We start from the raw sequence: 22,598 nt of genomic DNA, 5'->3' as shown, positions 1-22,598 counted from the left end.
CTGTGCCCGTGGGGCAGGGCCAAGCAGGGCTGCAGCTCGGTCACCATGCGGTGCTGTTGTGTGGGCTCTGGGAGCACCCTCCTTGGGTTTGGGTTTGTTCCTTTGGGGATTTGGTTTGGGTTGTTGTTTTGGGTCTTTCTGTCTCCGTATCCCAATCCTGTGGGTGGGGAGATAGCCACGCTCCCTCCCTGGCTGTGTTAAAGTGTATCATGGAAGCACCAGATTTGGAAATAAAAGTCTATAAAATGGCACTGGGCTCTGTTTTGTCTCCTCGTGCTCATGACGTGGTGGGAGCTCACCACCAGCCCTTGGGCTGGGAGAGGTCTCCAATCCCAGGTGGGGGGCTTCAGGGCAGCTCACCCCCAAAATGGAGTCAGCTGCTGCAGTGCCCTTGGCTCTGGGCCTTAGGGGAATGGCAGTGGCCAGCACTCATGTCCAGCAGCCTGGGTGAGGCCCCAGGGAAGGAGAGCAGGCACCGAGCGTGATCCTGTTTCTTCTGTCCCTCCCTTTCTTACTGATGGAGGGAAAAGAGCAGGTGAACAAAGGGCAGTATTGACCCACAGCACTCAGAGCAAGGGTTGCTATCAACTAGCACTGTCACTCCCCTGCGTCCTCTTTATCGGGGGCTGAGCCTGAGCCCTGAGAGCTGCCATGGTTCCCGGAGGAATGTGACTGGACCTGGGGACACTTGGGTGGCAGGGCTGTGATCAAGTGGCCCAGTGGCTCTGGGCTGGGTGTGCCAGTGTCAAGCAGGGGCCAGCAGCTGGAGTAAAGGAAGAGTGATAAGCAGGCAGTAAAAAGTATCTGGTGCTATCAGTTGCTACTAGATGAGCCCTGTGATGGCCTCCTATTTAGCACCAGGTGAGCAGATAATCAGTGCAGAGACAGTAGGTGAGCAGGCACTGAGAGCTACTGTGGGGGATACTGCAGAGATTAAGGGGGTGTATCTGGTGCTGTTGCTGAAAGCAGGATGAGCAGCAAGTGTGCAATGGCCACGGTGACTGGGTCGTGCTGGATGTGGGATTGCCACGGGCTGATTCCCTGCCTATGGAATGGGGGGGGAACGGGATGCTTTGACTCTGGAGATTGTGGTCCTGTCCCACCACAAAGAGCCACTGGGACTCCCCAGCACCTGCTGTGCCCTGCTTCCCGGCTTCACACCGCACGGAGTGGGGACCAGCTAGCCCAGCCCATGGCTGGCTGCACTTCCACTGCCGTGTCACTGGGCATCCAGGTCAGGCACAGCTTGGAAACACTCCAGAAATAACGGCAATAGAAGATAGTGTTGGAGCACAGGAAGGTGTGAAAGAGTTCGATGGTGCCCGACGGGGAACTTTGGAACAAGATAACGGCCGGGTCTATGCACGCTGGGGAAAAGTGGTGCAGTCCACAGGGCACAGCACACCCATTTCCAGCAGGTAAGCAGGGGCTGCAGTGCATAGAAAACACTCAGGGTGCCCTGGTCAGGAGCAGCAGGCATCCCTGTGCCAGGTCATGGTTCTTGCTCTGGGACCTGGTGGGGCTACAGGGGTGCCCCCAGGAGTCCCGGTGTCTGAGGGGTGCTGGCTTCCAGGAATCTGGCAGCTCCTTGGCAGGGTGGGAGGGAGGGCAGAAGGGAGGGAGCGGTGTCTCAAAGATCACAGGCAGCTATTAATAGGAGGGAGCAGAGTGTGCACCCGACTGGCGGCACCCAACCAGTGCGGGCGCAGCAGGTAAGGGGACTGGGGGAGATGCAGGGGCTTGAGCTTCTCTGGGCATCCCATGAGCAACTCATGCATCTGGCTGCAAGAGGGCGAGCATCCTAGAAATGGAGGCACTTTGGCACAAGCAGGGCAGCGATGTCGGCCTGTACAGACACCTCTGTCCGGCTGTGCAGATGAACCTATCCCTGCCCCATACCTCTGTGCCCTGGGCTCAGTCCTTGCTCTGCAGTGCAGGGGGCTGGGACACTGGCGAGCCTGTGACACTTATCAAGGCTTGAAATTCCTGCTCCCCTCATGTGTAAAGGGACAAAGTCTGCAGAAAAGGCTACGGGGCTGGCCGGAGCTTTGCTCTGCAGCAGTGCCGGCCTGCTGCCCTGTATGTGCTGCGGTACGTATAGGGTGCTGGGCTGGATGGAGGAGAAAGGTGTTTGGCACCAAGGCTGTCCTACAGAGGCAGATGGGTTGGACTCAGTGAAATCTGGTGCTGCCTTCGAGGCACCGTTTGCTGTGGCCTTGGCACCCTCCCTGCCCCTTGCCCAGCTCCCTGGGTGTGGCTGAGCCATCTCTCCTCTGCCTGCAGTGCAGCAGAGCCGGGGGGCATGGCGGCAGAGATGGTGCTGAGCCGCCGGCCCGGGCAGCCCCGCAGCGAGGTGCTGAGCGAGGCTGATCTGGAGGAGCTGGCACAGAGGAAACCGCCCAGCAAGACTTCCACACGCGACTGTCTCCGGAAAGCAAGGTAGGGCTGGGGGAGTAGAGCTGCACCTCTGAGTTCCTCCGCTGCCCCGCAGCCCCTGTGTTCAGTCCTGGCTCCCGCTCCTTCTCTGGCAGATGCTCGGCCTCCACCGCCAAGTCCCTGCTCTTCCGCTTCTTACCTGTCCTGCGCTGGCTGCCCCGCTACCCAGTGAAGGACTGGCTGCTCGGGGACATCGCCTCAGGCTTCAGCGTGGGCATCATGCATCTGCCCCAGGGTGAGCAATGTGTCCCCATGCTGTGCCCTGCATGGGGTTCCCAACGGGCTCATCCATCCCTCACATTTCTCCCTGCTCTGCTGTGCCCAGGACTCGCCTATGCACTGCTCGCTGGGCTGCCACCTGTCACCGGCCTCTACTCCTCCTTCTATCCCGTCTTCCTCTACTTCTTCTTCGGGACGTCCAGGCACAACTCCGTGGGTGAGCAGAGGGACTGTGTGCTGCCATGGGAATGGAGGGGAGGGAGAGAGAATGAGAGGGGTGAGCCTTCATCTATGGCACAGCGTCACTCATGAGAGTGGGTGGAGGGGCTTTCCTTCTGCCTTCACTTTGCTCCACCAAGAAGGCAGCTGGACCAAACCAGAGCCAAAGTGCCAAGTGGCCAGGTGCCTGCTTTCTCAGAGAGATCCCAAGAGCTTGGATTCCCATCCTGCACATCCCCAGGTCCCTTCGCTGTCATATCTGTCATGATTGGCAGCGTGACGGACTCCTTGGTGCCCAGTGAGGACTTTCTGGAGTTTGTCAATGGCACCAATGAAACGGCTGTTAATGAGGCACAGCGGGACGCTGCCAGGGTAGAGCTGGTGGCCACCATCACAGTCCTGACAGGCATCTTCCAGGTAAGGGCCCAGCAGGGGCTGTGGTGTCCCCATGCCCACAAGCTGTGGGACCTCCTCCTGTCACCTTTCCTTCCAGGTGGCCTTGGGCCTCTTGCAGTTTGGCTTTGTGGTGACCTACCTGTCAGACCCGCTGGTGCGTGGCTACACTACTGCCGCCTCCGTGCACGTCCTCATCTCCCAGCTCAAGAATGTCTTTGGGATCTCCCTAGGCGAGCACTCAGGGCCACTGTCATTGTTCGTGGTGAGTGAGGGGCTCATTGCCACCCTGGAATTCCCTGCTGCGGCACAGGATCACCTATGGGTTACATGGAGTCTCCCTAGAAGAGCCACCAGCTTTCTCTCCTGAACCCTTCCCTCCTGCATCTTCCAGACCTTCATTGAGATCTGCAAGAAGCTGCCAGAGACCAACGTGGGCACCTTGATTACAGCCATCATTGCCATGGTGGCCATCTTCATTGTGAAGGAGCTCAACCACAAGTTCTCTGCCAAGCTCCCCATGCCCATCCCCATTGAGCTCATCACGGTACCCAGAGCTGCCCCAGCTCCCCAGGGGGGCACAGCCACGGTCCGGGTCAGGTGCCATCGCCCACAGATGGCCCTGTCCCCTGCAGGGTGATGGGGGGGGGGGACAGGGCACCTGGGCAAAGGTGGCTCCATGCATCCCCTTGTCCTCCTGCACGAGTGTGCTCCTGCAGGAAGACCCTGCCTCACCCAGCTATCCCCGCAGATCATCATCTCCACCGGCATATCCTACGGGGTCAACCTGAACTCCAAGTTTGGCATCTCTGTGGTGGGAGACATCCCCAGCGGGTGAGTGGGGCTGGGTGGCAAGGGCAGCTGTGCTGGGGCACCACGCTGCCCACAAGGCCTCCTCCTGAGCTCCATCTCCTTGCCTTGAACATAGGTTGAAGCCTCCTGTGGTCCCTAATGCCAACTACTTTGGGCAGGTGGTCGGCAACGCCTTTGCCATTGCTGTGGTGGGTTATGCTATCTGCATCTCCCTGGGTAAGATTTTTGCCCTGAAGCATGGCTACAAAGTGGACAGCAACCAGGTGATGCTCTGACACGTGCAGCCCCTTCCTCTGTAGTGTTTCACATCTCCCAGCCCCAGGATGCCTGGTGCTGCCTGACCGCTTCTCTGTCCTTGCAGGAGCTGATCGCCCTGGGTCTCTCCAACTTCCTGGGGGGCTTCTTCCAGTGTTTCGCCATCAGTTGCTCTATGTCACGGAGCCTGGTACAGGAAAGCACAGGGGGAAACAGCCAGGTGGGTGCAGGTGGTTCTGACTGCCTCTGCCCTCTAAAATCCCTCCCAGCATCCCCGTGCTGAGGTGTCGACATGGGGAGCCATAAGCGGGGGCAAGAACATCTGGGTTCACTCTGACCTCCATCTCTCCCCTCAGGTGGCTGGTGTCATCTCATCCCTGGTCATCCTGGTAACCATCCTGAAGATAGGAGAGTTATTCCATGACCTGCCCAAGGTGCAGCCAGTCCCACAGCCTCCATGTCACATCCCACTCCTGTCCTTCCAGTCTCAAGGCAGCACGGGCAGGGGATGTGACTGGATTTGGGGGAAATGGGGTGGGAACCGACTGGAGGCAGCCCTGGATGTGGAGCACAGCCAAGTGCCCCCCAGACGCGCCCTTGGCACCTTCACGGATGCAGACTTCTCTTGTAGGCCATCTTGTCTGCCATCATCATCATCAATCTCAAGGGCATGTTCAAACAGTTCACAGACCTCCGCACACTCTGGAAGTCCAACCGCGTGGACCTGGTAGGGCACCGATTGGCCCTGAGGGTGTTCCCCAACCCTCCCCAGGGCTTGTGGTGCCATGGGGAGGCCATGCCACAGCTGACTGTGCCCTCTCTAGATGGTGTGGGTGGTGACGTTCATAGCCACCCTCTTGCTGAACCTGGACATTGGCCTGGGAGCCTCAGTGGCCTTCGCATTGCTCACTGTCATCTTCCAGACTCAGCTGTGAGTACCCTCAGGCTGGGCTGGGTACAAGGGAGATGTGGGCCTTGGGGACAGCCGGGACATTTGTACTAACTCCCAGGGCTGGCACTAGGATGTTCCTGGTGTGGGGCCACTGAGGAGTTAAGTGTTGGGGACCTGGTACTGTTCCCCAAGGGCAAAGGATGCCCACAGGAACAGCCTGCTGCTCTGCTCCCCACAGCCCCCACTATTCCATCCTGGGGCGTGTCACCAACACTGATGTCTACAAGGATGTGGCTGAATATGAGAAGGTAAAGGCACTGAGGTGCTGGCACGGTGGGAGAAGAGGCACCCACGGGAGCCAGGAGCGGTCAGGAGCACCCCAAGGGCATTTAAAGGGAGGGGCACATCTCTGTCCCCAGGGTAGCATACCCTTTCCATCCATCCCCAGGCACAGGAGGTCCCTGGAATAAAGATCTTCCGCTCCTCCTCCACCATCTATTTTGCCAATGTGGAGATGTACTCTGATGCACTGAAGAAGAAGGTAGGAAAATCTGCCAGCTCCCCGAGCACAGCAGGCAGGGCACAACGTGCAGGTCCCTGTGGCCTGCTGGGGGGGGGAACGTGGTCCTGGCATTCACATACTTTCACGGCATCACTGAGCCCCCTGGGCTCTGCCCCTCCTGCTGACACCACGGCCATGGGGCTGCATGGTTTTGCAGAGCGGCATCAACGTGGATCGCCTCATTGAGAAGAAGAAGAAGGCACTCAAGAAACTGAAGAAACAGCAGAAGAAAGCAGAGAAGGAGAAGGCAAAGAGGAAAAAGGTGCTGCCCAGCACACCCATCTGGTGCTGTTCCATACCACTTCCTTGTCTGGCCCTAGCCTCCTTCCCATACTAGGCAGTCCATGGGGCCACCAGTATGACCCATGGCCACCAGACAGGGAGAGGCACTGGTGCAGATCTGGCTTACCAGCATCACCTTTAACGTCAGAGGAGGAGGCTGCAGTCATTAATGATTAAGTGGGGGAGTTGCTGAATCATTCATAGTCTGTGGCAAGTTAATCATCAAAACGAAGAGTGAGAGCAAAGGCTGACTGGGAATAGCAGGCTAATGAGACCAGTCCCAGTCACTGGGGAGAGCACACAAGGTGACCTGGAAGGAACGCAGAACTGGGGCCTGGGTGTGAGCAATGTGCCCGGCCCTTACACATCCACCACCATAGCACAACCAAAGCCCCTACAAATCCCACTGTGCTATAGGGCAGGACAAATCAAGGGTCCTGGGGGGACTCTGCCCTGCTAGGTGAAACTGGGTCTTCCTACAGGACACAGAGGTTGAGTGCAATGGGCCAGGCATTGCAGTGATTGAACTGAGAGGGGAGGAGGGCAGCACACCTGCTGAACCCACCCTGCGCTCCCTGGGGCTGCCCCAGCCTGACTTCCATGCTGTCATCCTGGACTTCAGCCCCGTCAACTTTGTGGACACAGTCTCCATCAAAATCCTGAAGAACGTAAGGGATCAATGCTGGTGCAGGTGCAGGACAGTCAGATGGTAACTGCTCATCCCTTTTCCCTGACATGCTTTTTTATCATTTTCAGATCTTCAGGGATTTCCATGAAATAGAAGTGGATGTCTTTATTGCCAGCTGCCCGGGTGAGGAGAAACCACTGTGTTATCAGCCACTGCAGGGAATAGCCACCCTGTGGGACACAGCTGCTGACCACGGGGCTTCTGCACCCTCTGCAGTGTCCCCTACCCCAGGCTTTCCCCAGAGGAGAGCAGCTGCAGAGCACGTTGCTTTGGGGTCCCACTGTGAGCTCTGTGATATTGGCTCTCCAGCGACATCCCTGGCAACCTTTGGAGCACAGGGGTCTGGGAGGCTTGTTTGGGTGGAGGCCAAGTGCCGCAGCTTCACGTGCTTCTCTCTGCAGAATCTGTTCTTGCCCAGCTGGAGCGGGGCAACTTCTTCAGCTCAACCATCACCAAGCACCACTTCTTCCCCTCTGTGAACGATGCCGTGCTTCACATCAAGGGAGAAACACACCCAGCCCTGGTGAGCACCCAGCATCACCATCTCCAGTGCCACCGCACAGAGGGACGGCCGAGCCGACCTTCCTCTCTGCCCCTTAGGCAAACATCAGCACCAAAATGTAGCCCTGCAGAAGAGACGACTCCCAAGGAGCAGTGCCGTGCCGCCAGGACAGCTTCACCACCTCTCTGCCCGGGGCCTGGAGCCTCTGTGGGACGGCGTGGGGTGCCTGGATCCAGCCTGCCCCACGCGTGGGGAGGAGAGAGGCTCTGCTGCCGGCAGCAGGCTGTCAGCATGGCGAGGGCCTGGCGGGCACTGCGGCTCCATCACAACGTGTCTTGCTCAATAAAGGCGTCCTCACCACTAGGCCTCATCTGTGCAGATGGCGGCGCTGCTGGGCCGGCTGCGGCCTGACGCTCCCTGTGGGCGGCCCCAGGCTCACCGCAACCACCGCGTCGCCTTTGCCGTCGCCTAGACGTACACCCCGGGGCCCCGTCCCTGTCGCGGTGACCCCGACCCTGTCCTGGTGGCCGCGCCCCCACGCCACACCCTTTCTGTCATGCGCCCTCCCGCCGCAAGGAGGCGCCCCACCGAGGCGAAGCTCGGCGTCCCAGTGCGCATGCGTGTCCCCGCACAGACTGTGACGTAGCGTTTTGCGCATGCGCCATTCCCCCTTCCCCCCCCCCCGCGCAGCCCGCTCGGTCGCTGTAGGGAGAAGATGGCGGCGTCCTCGGTGTGCCGGGCGGCCGGGCGGGCCTTGCTGCGAGGCCCGCGCCCCTGTGTGAGTCGCTGTGGCGACGGTGGGGCAGCGGAGGGACGGCTGGGAAGGACGGCTGGGTGGGCTGGCCGCTCGGCTGCGCTGCGCGGCGAAGCCGTGGCACACAGCCCGTATTTCGGCCCGGAAGGTCATGGGGACGGGTAGGCCGCGAGAGGCGGGTGGGCGCTGGGAGCTGTGTGTGTGTGTGGTGCGGGAAGGCCCTCTCACCCGGCCTGGCCCGGCAGGGTGCCCAGCTGTCTGCGTGCTGGACGATTGTGCGGCGGAGAAGAGGTGCTGAGTGCCTAGAGCCTTTCTTTCAGGCGGCCCTGCTGCCTCTGACGAGGAACCGCGGTGCTGCCACCTACGCGCAGACGCTCCAGAACATCCCTGAGACGAATGTCACCATGCTGGACAACGGGCTGCGGGTGGCCTCGGAGGAGTCCAGCCAGCCCACGTGCACGGTAAGCCTCGTGTAGACTGAGGATTCAATGTAGTCAGCTTTGCCCGCACTGTTAGCGACTTCCCAAAGTGACCAACCTGGCTTTGAACTGAAGTTTCATGAAAAACAACCCAATTCTGTGTTATTCAGTCAAATTGTAGTAATAGAGGGCTTAGCCTGGCTTTGTGCAAGTCTGGCTGAGCTCGTTTCCTGAGGTCTGCAGGTTTTGTGTAGACGTAAGCAGGACCAAAAATAGTTTCATCTTTGGTAAACTTTGGCTTTTGTGAAACTGCTGCATTAAATGCTTGAATGCGTACTGGAAATAGTTGCTAGTGCTCATTCCTATTCTGGAGCTACTTTTGAGGAGCTCTTGTTTTTCCTTCTGTTACGTTTCTGGCACGAGTCTTGAACATACTGTCTGCTGGCTTATTTTCTAATACGTGTGCTTGCTATCTTTGCTGCTAGGTGGGTGTGTGGATTGGGGCGGGGAGCCGCTATGAGAGTGAGAAGAACAATGGAGCTGGTTATTTCGTGGAACATCTGGCGTTTAAGGTAAGGCCAGGTCTGGCGTAAGGCTGTGTGGAGACAGTGTGCTAGACATTCACTGACGTGTTAGTTCTTGCTTTGGAGGGTGTAGGTATAAATCAAAATCAGTTCATCTGAATCTCAGAGGCTTTGCACGTAGCATAAAAGTAAACGTTAAAAGGCATCTAGTCTCTCTGTGTTATTTGTTTGAATGTGGGGCAGCTTGCATCTGTGAATAAAGGCAGCTGTTATTTACTAGTTGATATTTCTCCGCTGAAAGGAAACAAATTACGTGTAATAAGTTGGACTGAGACTCTGATGCTGTGATTCCTTACTATCCCAGCTTACTATAACACGCTTATAAAACTGTGATGAAGCATGTTTCCTCAGGGCAGCAGACAGAGCTGAATGCAGCACTTCCTTCTAACAGTCTGGTTTTGGATTTGTCAGTGGATCAGTGAAATGTGGAGACTGCATCTCTTGTTTTGCTCTTACTGTGTGTGCTGAACAGGCCTGGGACAAAAGGCATCTAAGCCTGGGTCTTGTTAAGTGCAGCCCATGTCAGCACAGGCAGCTGCAGTATCTTGTTTTACTCCTGAAGGATGAGCTCTATTTCAGAACTGATTTTCTGCTCCTGTTATGGCATCTTCAGAATGTTGCTAGGTAAATGACTAGAAACCTGCTTCCTATTTTTAGTGTTGGTTTGTGCTTGCTTACACTGTTGTGATCTTCAGTCACTGTTGTATTTTAGCTTAGGTCTTCCCCTTCCCTTTGGGTTTCATCTGACATTTCAAAATACATTTCAGTCGTTTTCTAGCTAGAGTAAATAAGCCAAGTGCTAAATACTTTGTATTCTGCACTAGCTCTTGAGCTTTTATGAACCAAGTGACGGGTTTTATTGCATTAGGTCTTTATTGTTCTTATTACTGTTTTAATTCAACCCTGTGGGAAATCTGTTCCTTACCTAACCATGTATTTCTGCATACTTCTAGGGCACAAAGAAGCGTCCTTGTGCTGTCTTCGAGAAGGAATTGGAGAGTATGGGTGCTCACCTGAATGGGTACACTTCACGTGAGCAGTCTGCCTATTACATAAAAGCCTTGTCCAAGGACATGCCGAAAGGTAGGATGGCCAGTGGTGGAAAAAAAGCAGGTGTTTCTCCCCCACCAATATACTTTCTAGTTGAGCAGGGAATGAGGCTGTTGCTGAGCTGAAGATTTCATTTGACAGTAGAAGAGAGCGCTATCAAGAAACAGTGCTTGAAGACTGCACACTCACTTGCACCTAAAAGCAGCTTTTGTACCTAAAGCAGCTTTGCAAAGCTTTTTTTTTTCTCCAAGCTGTGCTATGTTGCCAGAAGGCAGGGGTTAGGGGTTCAGTAGTGTGTCATTGCTTTATGGAGCTAAGAAAATGAGGTCAGCAGCAGCGACTTGTGTCAGAAGTGCTTAGGACCACTCTTGTGGATGTAGCTTATGCTCAGTGCTACCTAGCACGTGCAGGTTCCTGTTTGGGTCAGTTGTGTCCAGAGGAGGCGGTTTGAATCAGAGCTATTGTATCATACAGTAGGTGTGGACCATGCTGTAGACGTTGCAGGCTCTCCACAAGAATTCAGCTTGTTTCTGCAGCAGTACCTTGCTTCTGGCATGCATCACCTTCTGTGTTTGTTGCCTTCTGCCAACTTTCTGCTGGCAATGGGGAACTATCACAGATGCTTGGCAAGCTAATTTAGAGATTTCTTCATACTACAACGGTGTTATTTGTCCCTCTCTGAAGCTGTGGGAACGGATATGTTGTTGGAATGTGGAATGGTTGTGTTGTGCCACCACCTCAGCACAGTTCATTTCCCCTCTTGCTGTATCTCTGCTGCCTTGTCTGTCTTTTCTCCTTTCAGCAGTGCTGGGTAGCAGTCAGACAGCACGATTGCTAACGTAGCAAATATGTTGCAGTGGTAGAGCTCCTGGCTGACATTGTGCAGAACTGTGCACTGGAGGAGTCTCAGATCGAGAAGGAGCGTGGTGTCATCCTTCAAGAGCTGAAGGAGATGGACAGTGACTTGACAAACGTTACCTTTGATTACCTTCATGCCACTGCTTTCCAGGGCACCGCGCTGGCCCGCACCGTCGAGGGGACCACGGAGAACATCAAGTAAGCCATAGTCTGGATGCACTATATAGCTTGTGGGCTTAGTCCTCGGGGTGCCTAACTCCTGCTTCTCACTGATGGTGGCTGCACAAGAAAACCAGTCCTGAGTGTATGCAAGGGACAAATGAGACTGTACATGGAGGTGATAAGTGCCCATGGGCTTCTCGTGTCTTGCCTGTGCTTTCCATCTTGATGCTGGTGAATGTGTGATGCTGCACATATTCTTTTCTAGAGTCAGTCTTCCTGCAAGATCTGATGCTGGTAGGGCTTGGCTGGACCTTTTCCCATACTTATTGGCTTGACACCTTTAGAGGCATTAGGAGCTAGTGGTGCTCATTGAAGCAGTGGCCTTAAGCCTGTTAGAGCCTTGGTTACCCTGTGACCAAGGGTTGATGCTCTAGTCTACGTTTGAACTCTATCTAACACCTGTTTCCATTCTCTCTGTTCCAGAATTAGAGTGCAGGGGAAAAAAAAGGTAGTTCAGTTGTACTTCTGAGAAGTATTACTACCCCATAACTGACAGAGTTGGCAGCATCACTCCTGCCTCTGCGCTGTGAATTCAGTCTCTCATCTCTCCATCTCTGAGAAGCTGCTATTTTAGGTATCTCTCTGTGCTTTCTAGGCACCTGACTCGAGCAGACCTAGCTTCATATATTGATACTCACTTCAAGGCGCCTCGTATGGTCCTGGCAGCTGCTGGAGGTGAGCCCTAGATTCTTGAGACTGATGATCAACCACATGTTGTGCATCTCTAACGAGGTGATTTTTGTTAAATGGTGCTAAGTAAACGTCTCTTATTGCCAGGTATTTCTCACAAGGAACTGGTAGATGCAGCTAGGCAACACTTCAGTGGAGTGTCCGTTACGTACAAAGAGGATGCTGTGCCTATTCTGCCCCGCTGTCGTTTCACAGGGAGCGAGGTAAAGTTGTTTTGCTTCCAGTCAAAGCATGCAGCTGTTGCCAGATGGTTGAAAGAATGTGGAACAACTGTAGTTGCTTCTGTTTGTGCATCTCAGAAGCTGATAGCTCTGCATATGGGTAGTGCTCCCATGTTCTGTTCTTTAGGCTTATTGCCATGATGCATTGGGTTTTAGATGGAAACAAAGTCCAGTAAGAATGTGAGGTTGTTGCTCGCATGATCTAATGGGAATATCTCATCAGAGCATGGGGTTTGCCCTCAATAGAGCCTGAGGCAGTTTTATTTCACTGGGATACGAAGTCCTCCAGTTTGCCAGCTTGGCACTGCAGCGAGCTGCAGACAAAACCACCGTGCTCAGTCAGCTCTTCCTTGGTGACTTCCCAGATCCGTGCCAGAGATGATGGTCTGCCCGTTGCCCATATTGCTCTTGCTGTGGAGGGCCCAGGATGGGCTGATCCTGACAACGTTGTCCTCCATGTGGCTAATGCTATCATCGGGCGCTACGACCGCACGTTTGGAGGTGGCAAGGTAAGAGACCTGGGAATGTGACAGGAGAGCCTGGGGCCTTTTCTGCAAAATAACTGTGGAGCTGCTAGATGGAAGTGCTTTATGGGAGGCTGTTCTGTTTAGCTTCCAGCTACGGTCAGTAATATGGAAAATAGAAGTGGTTAATTGAGGCTGACCCAGGACAGGCTTTGAGATGTGATGCTGAGAGATGAGTTGAGCCTTTTTTGCTGAGTTTGGAAGCAGTTCGGGTGGTGAATTCCCAGCAGCTTTTCCTGCCTTCATGACCTGACTGCTCAGTGGGAGCGATGGTGGAAACAGGACGGGGTAATCTGTAGTCTCACAATGCAAGCCTATCTTGCAGATGTAAAGCAGTTGGAACTTGTATAAAGCCCCAGTACTACATCCTTTCTTGTCTGTAATTTGTCTTGACTGCCAACCCCTTATCTGTGCTAACCCCTGCTACTGGGAAACCTTATACTTGCCATTTTCTCCCACTCCTATAGTGGTATATGTACCAGTTTATCTGCTGCTGGGAAGGGAAAAGATTTTGCTGTATGGGCTCCTAGGCCATTGTGTGTGTGGCTTTTCCAACTGTGACTCTCATCTGTTGCCCACATGAAGGGCCTGAATTGAGCTCTCTTTTGAAGTGTGTTACACTCTGTCTTGTATGCGGTCTTTGTGAAAACAGCTCAGGGGGGAAGGAATTTGAGGTCTGAGGAAGCTGTCCAATTGAAATGGCTGATGGGATCTCCTTGCTTCCAGCACCAGTCCAGCAGACTAGCTGCACTGGCTGTGGAGCATAAACTCTGCCACAGTTTCCAGACGTTCAACACCTCCTACTCTGATACTGGCCTCTTCGGTTTTCATTTCGTTGCCGATCCTCTGTCCGTGGATGATATGATGTTTTGTGCTCAGAGAGAGTGGTGAGTACAACTTTGGCAAAAGTTTCTGTTTCCCATCTGGCCTTGTGGGAGAGCACGCTGGTGGAGGTCACGCGTGGCCTTCGGAGTGCTGTGTCTCTGCATGAGTGCCTCAGTAACTTGCATTCTGATTATGCGATCCTGTCAGTGCTTTCTGTAGTTGTGTCAAGATTGCTTTTGAGGATTTTAATCCCTTTGGGTTCTTGAGGTCTTTGGCTCACAGCTTCCACACATTAGTGCTGAGGCTTTGGCTCTTTCTGTACGAGTGAGACCGTCCCTTAAAGACAAGGCTCTCCTGGGTACAAGGGACACGTATCTGCTGCCTTGTTACGCTTGGGCAAAGCAGACAACGTTCATATCTTCCGAGTGGTTGTGTTGTGACTGACACATACCCTGCTGCTGGAGCCGTGCCAGCGTTTAGGGCCTTCTGTTGGTCTTACTCCATATGCATATGTGCCATTAATGGTTCAGGGTTGCATCTGAGCTTCAGAGCCGTGCTGTGCTGTGAACGGAGCAGATGGAGTTAGCCCTTGCCCCAGAGACGTTGCGGTTAGCAGGGGAGGAAGGGATTTAGCAGCTGGAGTCCAAACAGACTCTGTGTAACTGTCTTATTCTTTCAGCATCAGTTTCCATAGCAGCTTGGCATGTGTGGGAATAGCTGACACGCCTGCCTTCTCTTGTGATAGCATACAGCAGACCGCTTGCTGCTGTGCCTGATAGGCAAGCTGGAGTCGACACCAGAGCTGCTTAGACCTTTGTGAGTGCAACTCAGCGTGTAAACTGTTGGCTGATATTCCCTGCCTGTCAGCTCCAGCTCTTTCACTTGCCTCCTGCTGTTCCCTGCTCCTTATTTCTGAGCTGCTCTTTGGTGGTCAGGAATGAATCTCAGGCCTGCGAGACAAGTGATGTTAATAGCATATTTCTGCAGACTTGGGAGAGGGGAGAATGTTCTTTCTGTCTCCCTGTATCTTTCGCAGGATGCGTCTGTGCACTAGCACCACAGAGTCAGAGGTGAAGAGAGCCAAGAACTACCTGCGAAGTGCCATGGTGGCTCAGCTGGATGGTATGTCCTGGTTTATGGAATAAAAGCTGCCCAGTGGATTTGCATCTCTAGTGGGGAGCAGGAGCTCTGCTATTACATTACGGTACTATCAGCAGGTGCTGGGCAAAACTCCCTTTCCCCTGCTCTTCTCTTTCCATGTTTTCAAAGTGGCTGATCACAGCCTGCTGTGCTGCAGGCTAGCTCTGACTCTTAAGCTTGTTGTTGTTTTCTTGTTGCAAGTGAATAATCCATATGTACTGCTTGGTAAATTCAGAGCTGAGACCTTCAAGCTTTTCTGCCATAGCAGTAACACTTTGGAGATCAGGAAGAGCGTTGCTTGATTCCTGCTGAAGCTGCTTAGCGTGCTAACAGTGACTTCATTAGAGCCTGGTTAATGGCTAGAGTTGTTTGTCTGCTTTGGCTGTAAAATTTGGGAAACCTTTCAACTTTGCTGACAGTAGATCTGTAACATCTAGGTACTACTCCAGTGTGTGAGACGATTGGAAGCCATCTCTTAAACTATGGACGCCGTATCTCTCTGGAGGAGTGGGATTCCAGGATTTCTGTAGGTATCCATTTGTTTTCTTTGGAAGTCCTGAGCACGCTTGGCACTGCCATTTTTCTGGCCTTAGTTTGCAGCAGGAATGCAGGGCTTACATCTCCCTTAGGTCCGCTGCCTGAAGTCCAGGCAGTCAGGTCACTGGTGCTAGTAGGAATACTGGCAAAGACTCGATGTATCCTGTGTCCTTGTGTCTGAATCCACTCCATCCCAGCAAGATGACGTACAGCCTAGTCAGACAGCCCAACTTGAAATTCCTTTAACAGTTTCCCTAGATGTGGCCACCATCTAATCTGTATCATTCTATAGCCATCGTATCCTTTGGAAGGATTTCAGACTGCCCTGTCTTTGGTCGGTTGGTATGGATGGCCCCTGTGGGTCCAACAGCGTGTTTCTAATTATCTTGATATGTAACAATAGCAGTGACTTCAAGCTTTGAGAAATCCATGTCTGCCAGAAGGATCATTAATTGCTTGTTTGTTACTCATTAGGCTGTTGATGCAAGAATGGTAAGAGAGGTATGCAGTAAATACATCTACGACAAATGCCCAGCGCTGGCAGCAGTTGGTAAGTGACCACTCAGTACGTGGTAGCTCAGAAAACAGGGTGATCAGGAGCTGAGAGTGCTTGCAGGCACTTTTTACATGTCTGTTTTGGCCTCTTAACTGCTCTGGCTCTTTGTTATTACCCTCTTGCCTCTGAACATTAGGTGTGCCAAAGCCCGTTTGCCAGGAAATCAAACCTGGAGGTGATGGAGATGCAATGGCAGTGAGCTGCTGGCTGCCCTCCCACCTCTGCTTGATGTGCAGCTATGACTAAGACTGGGAGTCCCGTAGCTGGGTGTGGGCCCAGTGGCATCTGCCAGGTGTCCTTACCCTGGGGTCATGGTTTATGTAAGGGAAGAGAAGGGGCCCAGTCCTCTTGTGCTGCTCTGGCATGTCTGTCTGGCCAAGGATAAATTCCTCTCAGAAAACCTGCCTGAGCAGCTCAGCTCTGCTCTGCTGCCTCCTTCCTGCGTCGTGGATTCCCCCTCCTCCATGCAGTTGCTTACTCTGGGCCTGCAAAGTGGAGCAGTGCAGAAAAAGGGACAGGATTTTCAAGCAGGAAGTTGGGAAGAGTTAGCCAAAATCTCCGTGGTTTGGTGGCTCCCTGTATGTCATACTTGTATGTGAAGCTGTACTGGGTGTTGTGGAAGAGCGTGAGCAAACAACCTATTCTGAGAAGAAAAGCAATCCTTCCTCTATCAGGAGATGGCAGTTTTCCAGAGCAGCTTTGAGCTGTAGTTACCTGGTTTTGCACGTAGCTGCTCTGGATTGAGCACAGCATACTCTGCCACCATCTGCTTTACAACCATGGGAAACCACACGGTGATATTCATTACAGCTCTGGTGACTAATTGTTGTTCTGCTCACTCAGGTCCCATTGAACAGCTGTTGGATTACAACCGTATCCGCAGTGGCATGTACTGGATCCGTCTGTAGGACGTGTCCCTGCTGGAAGGAACAGAGAAGCTCTGCACTGTGACAGGGTTCCCTGCATTGTCTGTGGCTCTGAATGTCTTGTGCACCGGGACGAGGAGGAGTGCCATCAGAATGGCTGTCTCCTCTGTGTTCAGTGTATAATAAAACCGATTATAAATGTATCTTGTGTGCAGCTGGTTCTGCTGGGCGCTGTGTCTTGCTGAGTCAGTGCGTTCTGAGGAGCAGGAGCTGTTTCTAGATGGACACACACCTTCCAGGAGCCCGTGGTGCCTGTCATGAACAATTTGATTGCTGTAGGCCAGCTCGGTGATGAAGCTGAGCAGAGGGTTTGAAGGGCAGCTTCCCACCAGGTGGCACTAGCTCACATGGGCGAGCTGCGAGGTTCTCCTTTCTGTCTTTGGGATAGGTCTCCCAGGGCTTCTCGTTTAATTTCCAGGTGCTGCCCTGACAAGTGGGATTTAAAAATAGTGTAAAAGTCTCTCCAAGTTAGTCATGACGCTGGAGACTAATCCAGTGCGCTAAATCATTTGTGCTGAATCTGGATTCTTGATGAGAGAGTCAGTGTGTCTGAGCGCACCGCGTGCGCTAGGCAAGTTTGAAACTGTTAAATGTTCTCTGCAATTTGGATCTGGCTGCCACCACAAGCTCTGGCTCGTTGTAAGTGCACTGAGGGCTGCAGAACTGAACGAGCTCGCTTGTGCCGTAAGCCTCGTGGCAGCAGGGAATGGCTCTGTCTCAGTTTTGTGATTGCAATTAGCCTGCAATCCTGTCTTCCATTGCTTGATGTATTTTTTTTCCCCCTTGGTGATCTTTCCTTGTCTTTCTCACCAACTACAAAGCACGCCGGAAAGGAGCACGTTGTCACTTCAGCGTTTCCTGCACCTTTTTTGGAGGGTTCTTCTTGGGAAGGGTTTTCCTTGAGTAAATCTGCAGCCCCTCCTGCCCCACTTGGCACTGAGGAACGGCTTCAACCCCCTCTGCAGCTGTTGCTTCCCAGACTGCTTTGTTCCTGTGTGAAAGAGGCAGGCGGCGCAGAGCAGCGTGGTGAGAAGGCACCCCCAGCGGCTGCAGCTCTGCGAGGCTGGCTGCTTACACAGCCAAGGAAGGGATCGATTCTTCCTCTTTTCAGATCCTTTTATCCGTGCGGAAATGTGTCTGCTCTGATCTAGAGTAGGATCCGTGCCCCAGCCGTAGTGAGGGGCTTGGGGAGCAGAAGCTGGAGCTTGGGCAGAACTCTGGGTAGTCGGCAGCTGAGGCGCTCCGTGCTGGAGGACGTGAGGCTCTGATCCGGTTGGCAGGTCGCCACTGTTAGAGCCACAGGGGTGTGTTTGTGTTCAGCCTCAGTCCGAAGGAATCCAACCTGGGAAACGTCCGGCGTGATGGAAGCATCTCATCCAAACGCTTTTCCCAAACCATGAAAATGTGAGGTGTTTTCCTGGACCTCTCCCCTTTCCGTGGTTCCCACTGTCCGGTGGAGGACAGCGGCAGTGCCAGAGGAGTTGGAACCATCCCTAGAACAGGACAATTTTGCTGAAACTGGAGATGGCCCAGGTGACCTAATAAGTCTGTTTCCTGGCTGCCTGGACAATGCAGGATTGTTCGGCGGGGCTCTTTGACCACTCTAGTTCTCAATGGCTGAAGTGTTTTATTTTGCTCCTTCACTTGGAAGGTTAGTTGGGATCCCATTAGAATGTGCTGATAAACTTCATTTGGTGTAGGAGTTGGCCCTGGCTCCCTCCTCTCTTGCGCAGTTAACTGTCTCATCCTTCCTCCATGAAGTTCCCTCTTTGAAGCTTACACCCTTCACTATCTCCAGGCAATCGCTTTCCCTCTTTGACACCTTGAGAGTTTGGGAAGGAAGATGCACGTATCCCCAAGGCTCTATGAAACCATCTGCACGTTTTCTCAGTGCTTTTTTTTCCCCTCCGTGCTGGAGCCTTGCAGTGGGGTCTGCAGCAGGGAAAGCTCTCGGTACGCCCACACGTGGGGCAGGGGCAGCTGTGCAGGGTGGAGCCCCTTTGATATGTGAGCTGCTCGTTGGGGATGTGGGCGCCTGCCAAGAGACACGGGCCACAGCAGCCAATTGTCAGTAGTTGCCTCACCTGAACTAATTACCCCCCCCCCCGGAAAGTACAGTTGATACTAATCATAGGTGCTGAGCCAAGCCTGTCCTCGGGGAACCGGGGAGGTTTGGAGCTGTGCCTCTGCTCGGTGCCAGCGAGCTGCTGGGAGGAGAGCCCTCAGCCCTCGGGGCCAGTTCCTCCCCAGCTCTCCTGCTGAGGCTCAGAAGGAAGCTGAATGTTCCTTATGATGCAGTAGCACCACAGCAGAGGTCGGGGTTCCCGGGGTGAGGTGGTACCAGCGTGTGGCAGACCCTCACCTCGCTGTGCCCTCTGTGCTGCGTGGGGACCCGGCACACCAGGAGAGCAACGCTGCCTGTGTGCACATCCAGAAATGCCCTATGGAAATGGCTCATCTAAAGCTGTGGTGCATTCATCGCTCGGGAAAGAAGCGGACAAAGGGCCCATCCAGGCCTGACTGCCAGCTCCAGCCATCCCCGGCGGTGTGAGATTGAGTGGGGCACGATGCGGGACTTGTCAGCATTGTCTCCTCTCTTTCTTCAGCAGCCTGTGTGGAAGGGGATGAGCCTGAGCTGCCTATCCTCATTAAAGGCTGCCTTACCCCACACGCCACCCGATGAGGATCAGTGGTTCTCGCTTTCCATCTCTCCAGCTCCGTCCCATCGTGTGTTCTCTGCATCCCCTGCTGCGGCCGCATGCCGAGCTTCCTGCACACTGGAATGATTCGAGGCTCTGTATGAGAATCGCGCAGCACAGGGGCAGCAGTTGGATCGAATACCACATGACCTGATTGGGGCAAGGCTAATTATCCAATTAAGATATGGAAACCAGAGGGCTCCAGCATGGGGATGCTTCAGCTCCCCGAGCACTGCTCACCCACCTGTCCTCGGGGGCTGGCGCTCGGAGCAGTGCTCAGGGTGCAGTGTTTGTAACTCTTCCTGCATGTGTGCAACTTGTGTGGAGGGTGAAGCTTTGTTTAAGGCTGCAAAGGAAACGCACTGCCTATCCCTTACGTGTTACGTTTAGGTTAGGGGTTGATGCTTTTCGGGCTGGAGGGGCTTCTTCGTTATTTTAACGCTTCTCCAAGGGAACTGCCGTTGTGTCGCTTCAGCATTTAGGATTTGATACACACACAGCTTCAGAAAACTGCTTCTGTGGGGCGATGACTGCCCATGGACACGGCAGCTCTACCCCCGCAGCAGGTGCTGCCCTGGCTCACAGGGCACGGAGCAGTGCCCAGGAAGAGGCTGTACAGCACACCCAGCCCTGCATGCCCTGCGCCCAGGCTCCACGTGGCAGCTCTGTACTCGCACCCCTTCCCCCCGCTGCCAGGCGGAAGGTCCCCCCCTGCTCCAAACCACATGTGGCCGTGGCTGTCCCGCTTCCCCACTTTGTTTATAGATGCTCCAGATGCGCTGCGCTTGGCCGCGGCCCCGGTGGCGTGGGGACACAGCCACGTCCCGCTGCCTCGCACGCAGCTGTGACTCACAGGTGAGCGTGGCACTGCTGCGAGAGCCCCCACTTGTTCCCATGGCTGTCCCCGTGGGCGCAGACCTCCTGCCCTCTGCCTTCCCTGCCTGTGGGGCTGAGGGTCCTCGCGTGCTCCGCGTGGCTGCCGGCCCCGTGCCACGGCGGTGACGCAGCCCTCCTGCTCACGGAGATATGAAGTCATCCCGGATGGGTCCGCGCAGGGGATTGAGTTCCCATGGTGACAGACAGCGATGCACCCTGGCGGGGCAGGGCGGATGTTTGGTCCTTTTTATTCTTTTCTTCTGGAGACGGGCGCCCAGCCAAAGAGCCGAAGGAGCAATGGCACAGCCTCTCAGGGGAGAGCGCTGAGGACAAGTCTGGTCCCGTGCGCTGAGCAAATCCCTCTGCAGAACAGATCCCTGTGTCCACAGCTGCTGCTCCCGTCCCTCTGCAGCCTCCATCCCTCCAGCCATGGGATGTCCCAGCAGAGTGCTGCCTGGAGATTTATCCTTCCCATACGTTGTGCGTGCTGCTGGGAACCCAGTGCTGCTAACTGGTGTAAGGATGCATAATGACACCCTGCAGGTAAAGCAGTGTGTGCTATTACTTGTGTACCTTGACCCAAGGTGTGCTTAGGGACATCTCCTCCTCAAACACCCCTGTGCTGGCCCCATGGGATGGGGGCTTTGTGTGAGTGCTGCCAGAACTCCCTTGGAGCCACAGGTCCCTTCTAGAGGGGTGTGGGTGTGGGTTGTGAAACACTTTAATAGAGGCAGGGAGGAAGCATTGAGCAACCACCCCATCCTCCTGGTGCTGGGATTTGCAGCTCAGGCTGGAAATGAGGGAGATTGGAGCAAGAATGTACAAAGAGATGAGGATGCAGGGGTGCAGGGTTGGGACAGCCGAGCCGAGCAACCTCTCTTACCTACCTGCAGAGCAGGGCACGAGCAGCGATCACCTCTGCTGTTGTCTGAAGGAAGAACAAACCCTCAGAGCCCTATAAAGCTGTGCATCAGATCACCCCAGTGTGTGCCTGCAGAGCCCGCGGCCAGGGCAGGGCTGGGAGCTCAGTGATCGCAGCTGTACCGACGTGGCCCCAGGGCAGGTGCTTTGCTGCTGCAAAGAAGCAGATGTGCCAGGACCCACGGGGTGAGCACGGCGAAAGGACCAGCCCCGCGTAGGGTGCAGGGGGAGCCTTGCTGCTCCTCATCCCTTGTGCTTCCATCCATCCCCACGAGCAAGCCGGGCTCCCTCTGCACAGCCACATCCTGCTGCGGGTGGGGTCAATGGGGCCGGGAGCGGAGGGGCACAGCTCCTTGGAGCCACGGAGCTGGATTCCTGTGGGATGAACTGGGCCGCATGGGTGGTCCCCTGCAGCTGGGGCACCGGAGCCCCCCCCCCGCTGCTCCCCTTGCTGTCTCAGAGCCTGACTGGGGCTTCTCCACAGCAGCAAGAGCAGAGCAGGGCTCTGTGCTTGAGGCTTCACCCTGCCATGCTGTGGCTTGGTGACGCACAGTGCCACGAGGTGCACCCCTGGCACGCAGCAGCCGTGCCCAGCTTCACCGGGACAGCCTGCGGCTGCTGCTGCTGCTGGGAGACATTCCTGGAGCATGTCCCAACCGGCCCCACTGCGGCCGGCCCCCCCAGTCCCTCCTCCCTGCGTAGCACCAGCCCCACGCACCCTGCCCGGCAGCGGGGCTGAGACCCCTCCAGCCCCCGATGGAGTGGAAGCTGCCCTCTCCCTCGGCCTCCCCTCGCAGGAGATGCCAGGCAGGGATCTCTGCAGCCTGCGCATCCCTTGCTGCAGGGAAGGAATGAGAGCTGCCACACTGCGTGCACACACACACACAAAAGAGTTAGGGATAGGATCAGCTTTGCACACTTTAGTGGGGTTCGGAGGTGGGGACGGGGCTGCCGCTCCCCCTGCAGTGTGACTCACACGCACCTGGTGCTCTCCCTTTGCAGGGGCAGATTCCTTCCCCAGGCCTGGTATGGGGGGGAGCTGGGGAGCACCAGCAGACAGAGGTGGGCACGCAGCTTTTGGGGTTCCCTGCGTTAGGGATGCTGCTGCAGGGCTCTCCCCACGGCCACTGCCCCTCGCCAGGTTTGGCCATGCTGCTGGGCTCAGGGCGGTCTCAGAGCATCACTGTGTGCCCAGCTCTGCCCGTGCACTGGTGACCCTGAGCTGCTCCACCAGCGCCGGGCCCAGGGCCAGCGGCAGAACCCTTGGCAGACCCCTCCACTCTCCGATTAATGAAGCCCCTGTCTAATTGGGACAGGCCGCCTTGCCTTCATTAAGCAAGCTGTGGCGGGAGGAGGGTTTGTGGACGGCCCTGACCTGGGGTCAGGCCCACGGCCGTGGGGCAGATGGGGGACACCTGTGGCCACGGTGAACTTTGAAGCAGATTTAGGGGCCCCACAAGGGTCGGCTGCGGATTGGGATGCTCTGCTCCCGTTGACCGTAAGAGCAGAGGGGCAACTCCACTCCTCCCCTGCTC

General features: G+C 55.0%; 2 protein-coding genes across 2 annotated transcripts; both read left to right on the top strand.

The window, feature by feature from the left end:
• Positions 1-1,693: 1,693 nt before the first annotated feature.
• SLC26A6 (solute carrier family 26 member 6) lies at positions 1,694-7,571 on the top strand. The gene is made up of 20 exons (XM_065749805.1): positions 1,694-1,712; positions 2,284-2,439; positions 2,532-2,671; positions 2,762-2,872; positions 3,116-3,291; positions 3,368-3,532; positions 3,662-3,814; positions 4,019-4,101; positions 4,196-4,343; positions 4,442-4,555; positions 4,692-4,769; positions 4,967-5,062; positions 5,160-5,266; positions 5,466-5,535; positions 5,676-5,768; positions 5,947-6,051; positions 6,554-6,739; positions 6,828-6,882; positions 7,161-7,282; positions 7,360-7,571. Exons 2-20 carry the CDS (start codon positions 2,303-2,305, stop codon positions 7,381-7,383), a joined length of 2,163 nt encoding a protein of 720 aa, XP_065605877.1. The 5' UTR covers positions 1,694-1,712; positions 2,284-2,302; the 3' UTR covers positions 7,384-7,571.
• Positions 7,572-7,956: 385 nt separating this feature from the next.
• LOC136057217 (cytochrome b-c1 complex subunit 1, mitochondrial) lies at positions 7,957-16,690 on the top strand. Its single transcript, XM_065749864.1, has 13 exons — positions 7,957-8,039; positions 8,336-8,476; positions 8,920-9,006; positions 9,972-10,101; positions 10,926-11,124; positions 11,744-11,823; positions 11,926-12,041; positions 12,425-12,568; positions 13,310-13,470; positions 14,445-14,530; positions 14,986-15,074; positions 15,560-15,635; positions 16,485-16,690. The coding sequence occupies exons 1-13, from the start codon at positions 7,977-7,979 to the stop codon at positions 16,547-16,549; spliced, it is 1,437 nt and encodes a 478-aa protein (XP_065605936.1). The 5' UTR covers positions 7,957-7,976; the 3' UTR covers positions 16,550-16,690.
• Positions 16,691-22,598: the final 5,908 nt, after the last annotated feature.

Source organism: Cyrtonyx montezumae, unplaced genomic scaffold, assembly GCF_038088225.1.
Source record: "Cyrtonyx montezumae isolate F1298 unplaced genomic scaffold, pur_monq_1.0 scaffold_6, whole genome shotgun sequence".
Lineage (NCBI taxonomy): Eukaryota > Metazoa > Chordata > Aves > Galliformes > Odontophoridae > Cyrtonyx > Cyrtonyx montezumae.
Note: the sequence above shows the minus strand (reverse complement) of the source record. Positions and strands in the feature narration are given on the sequence as shown.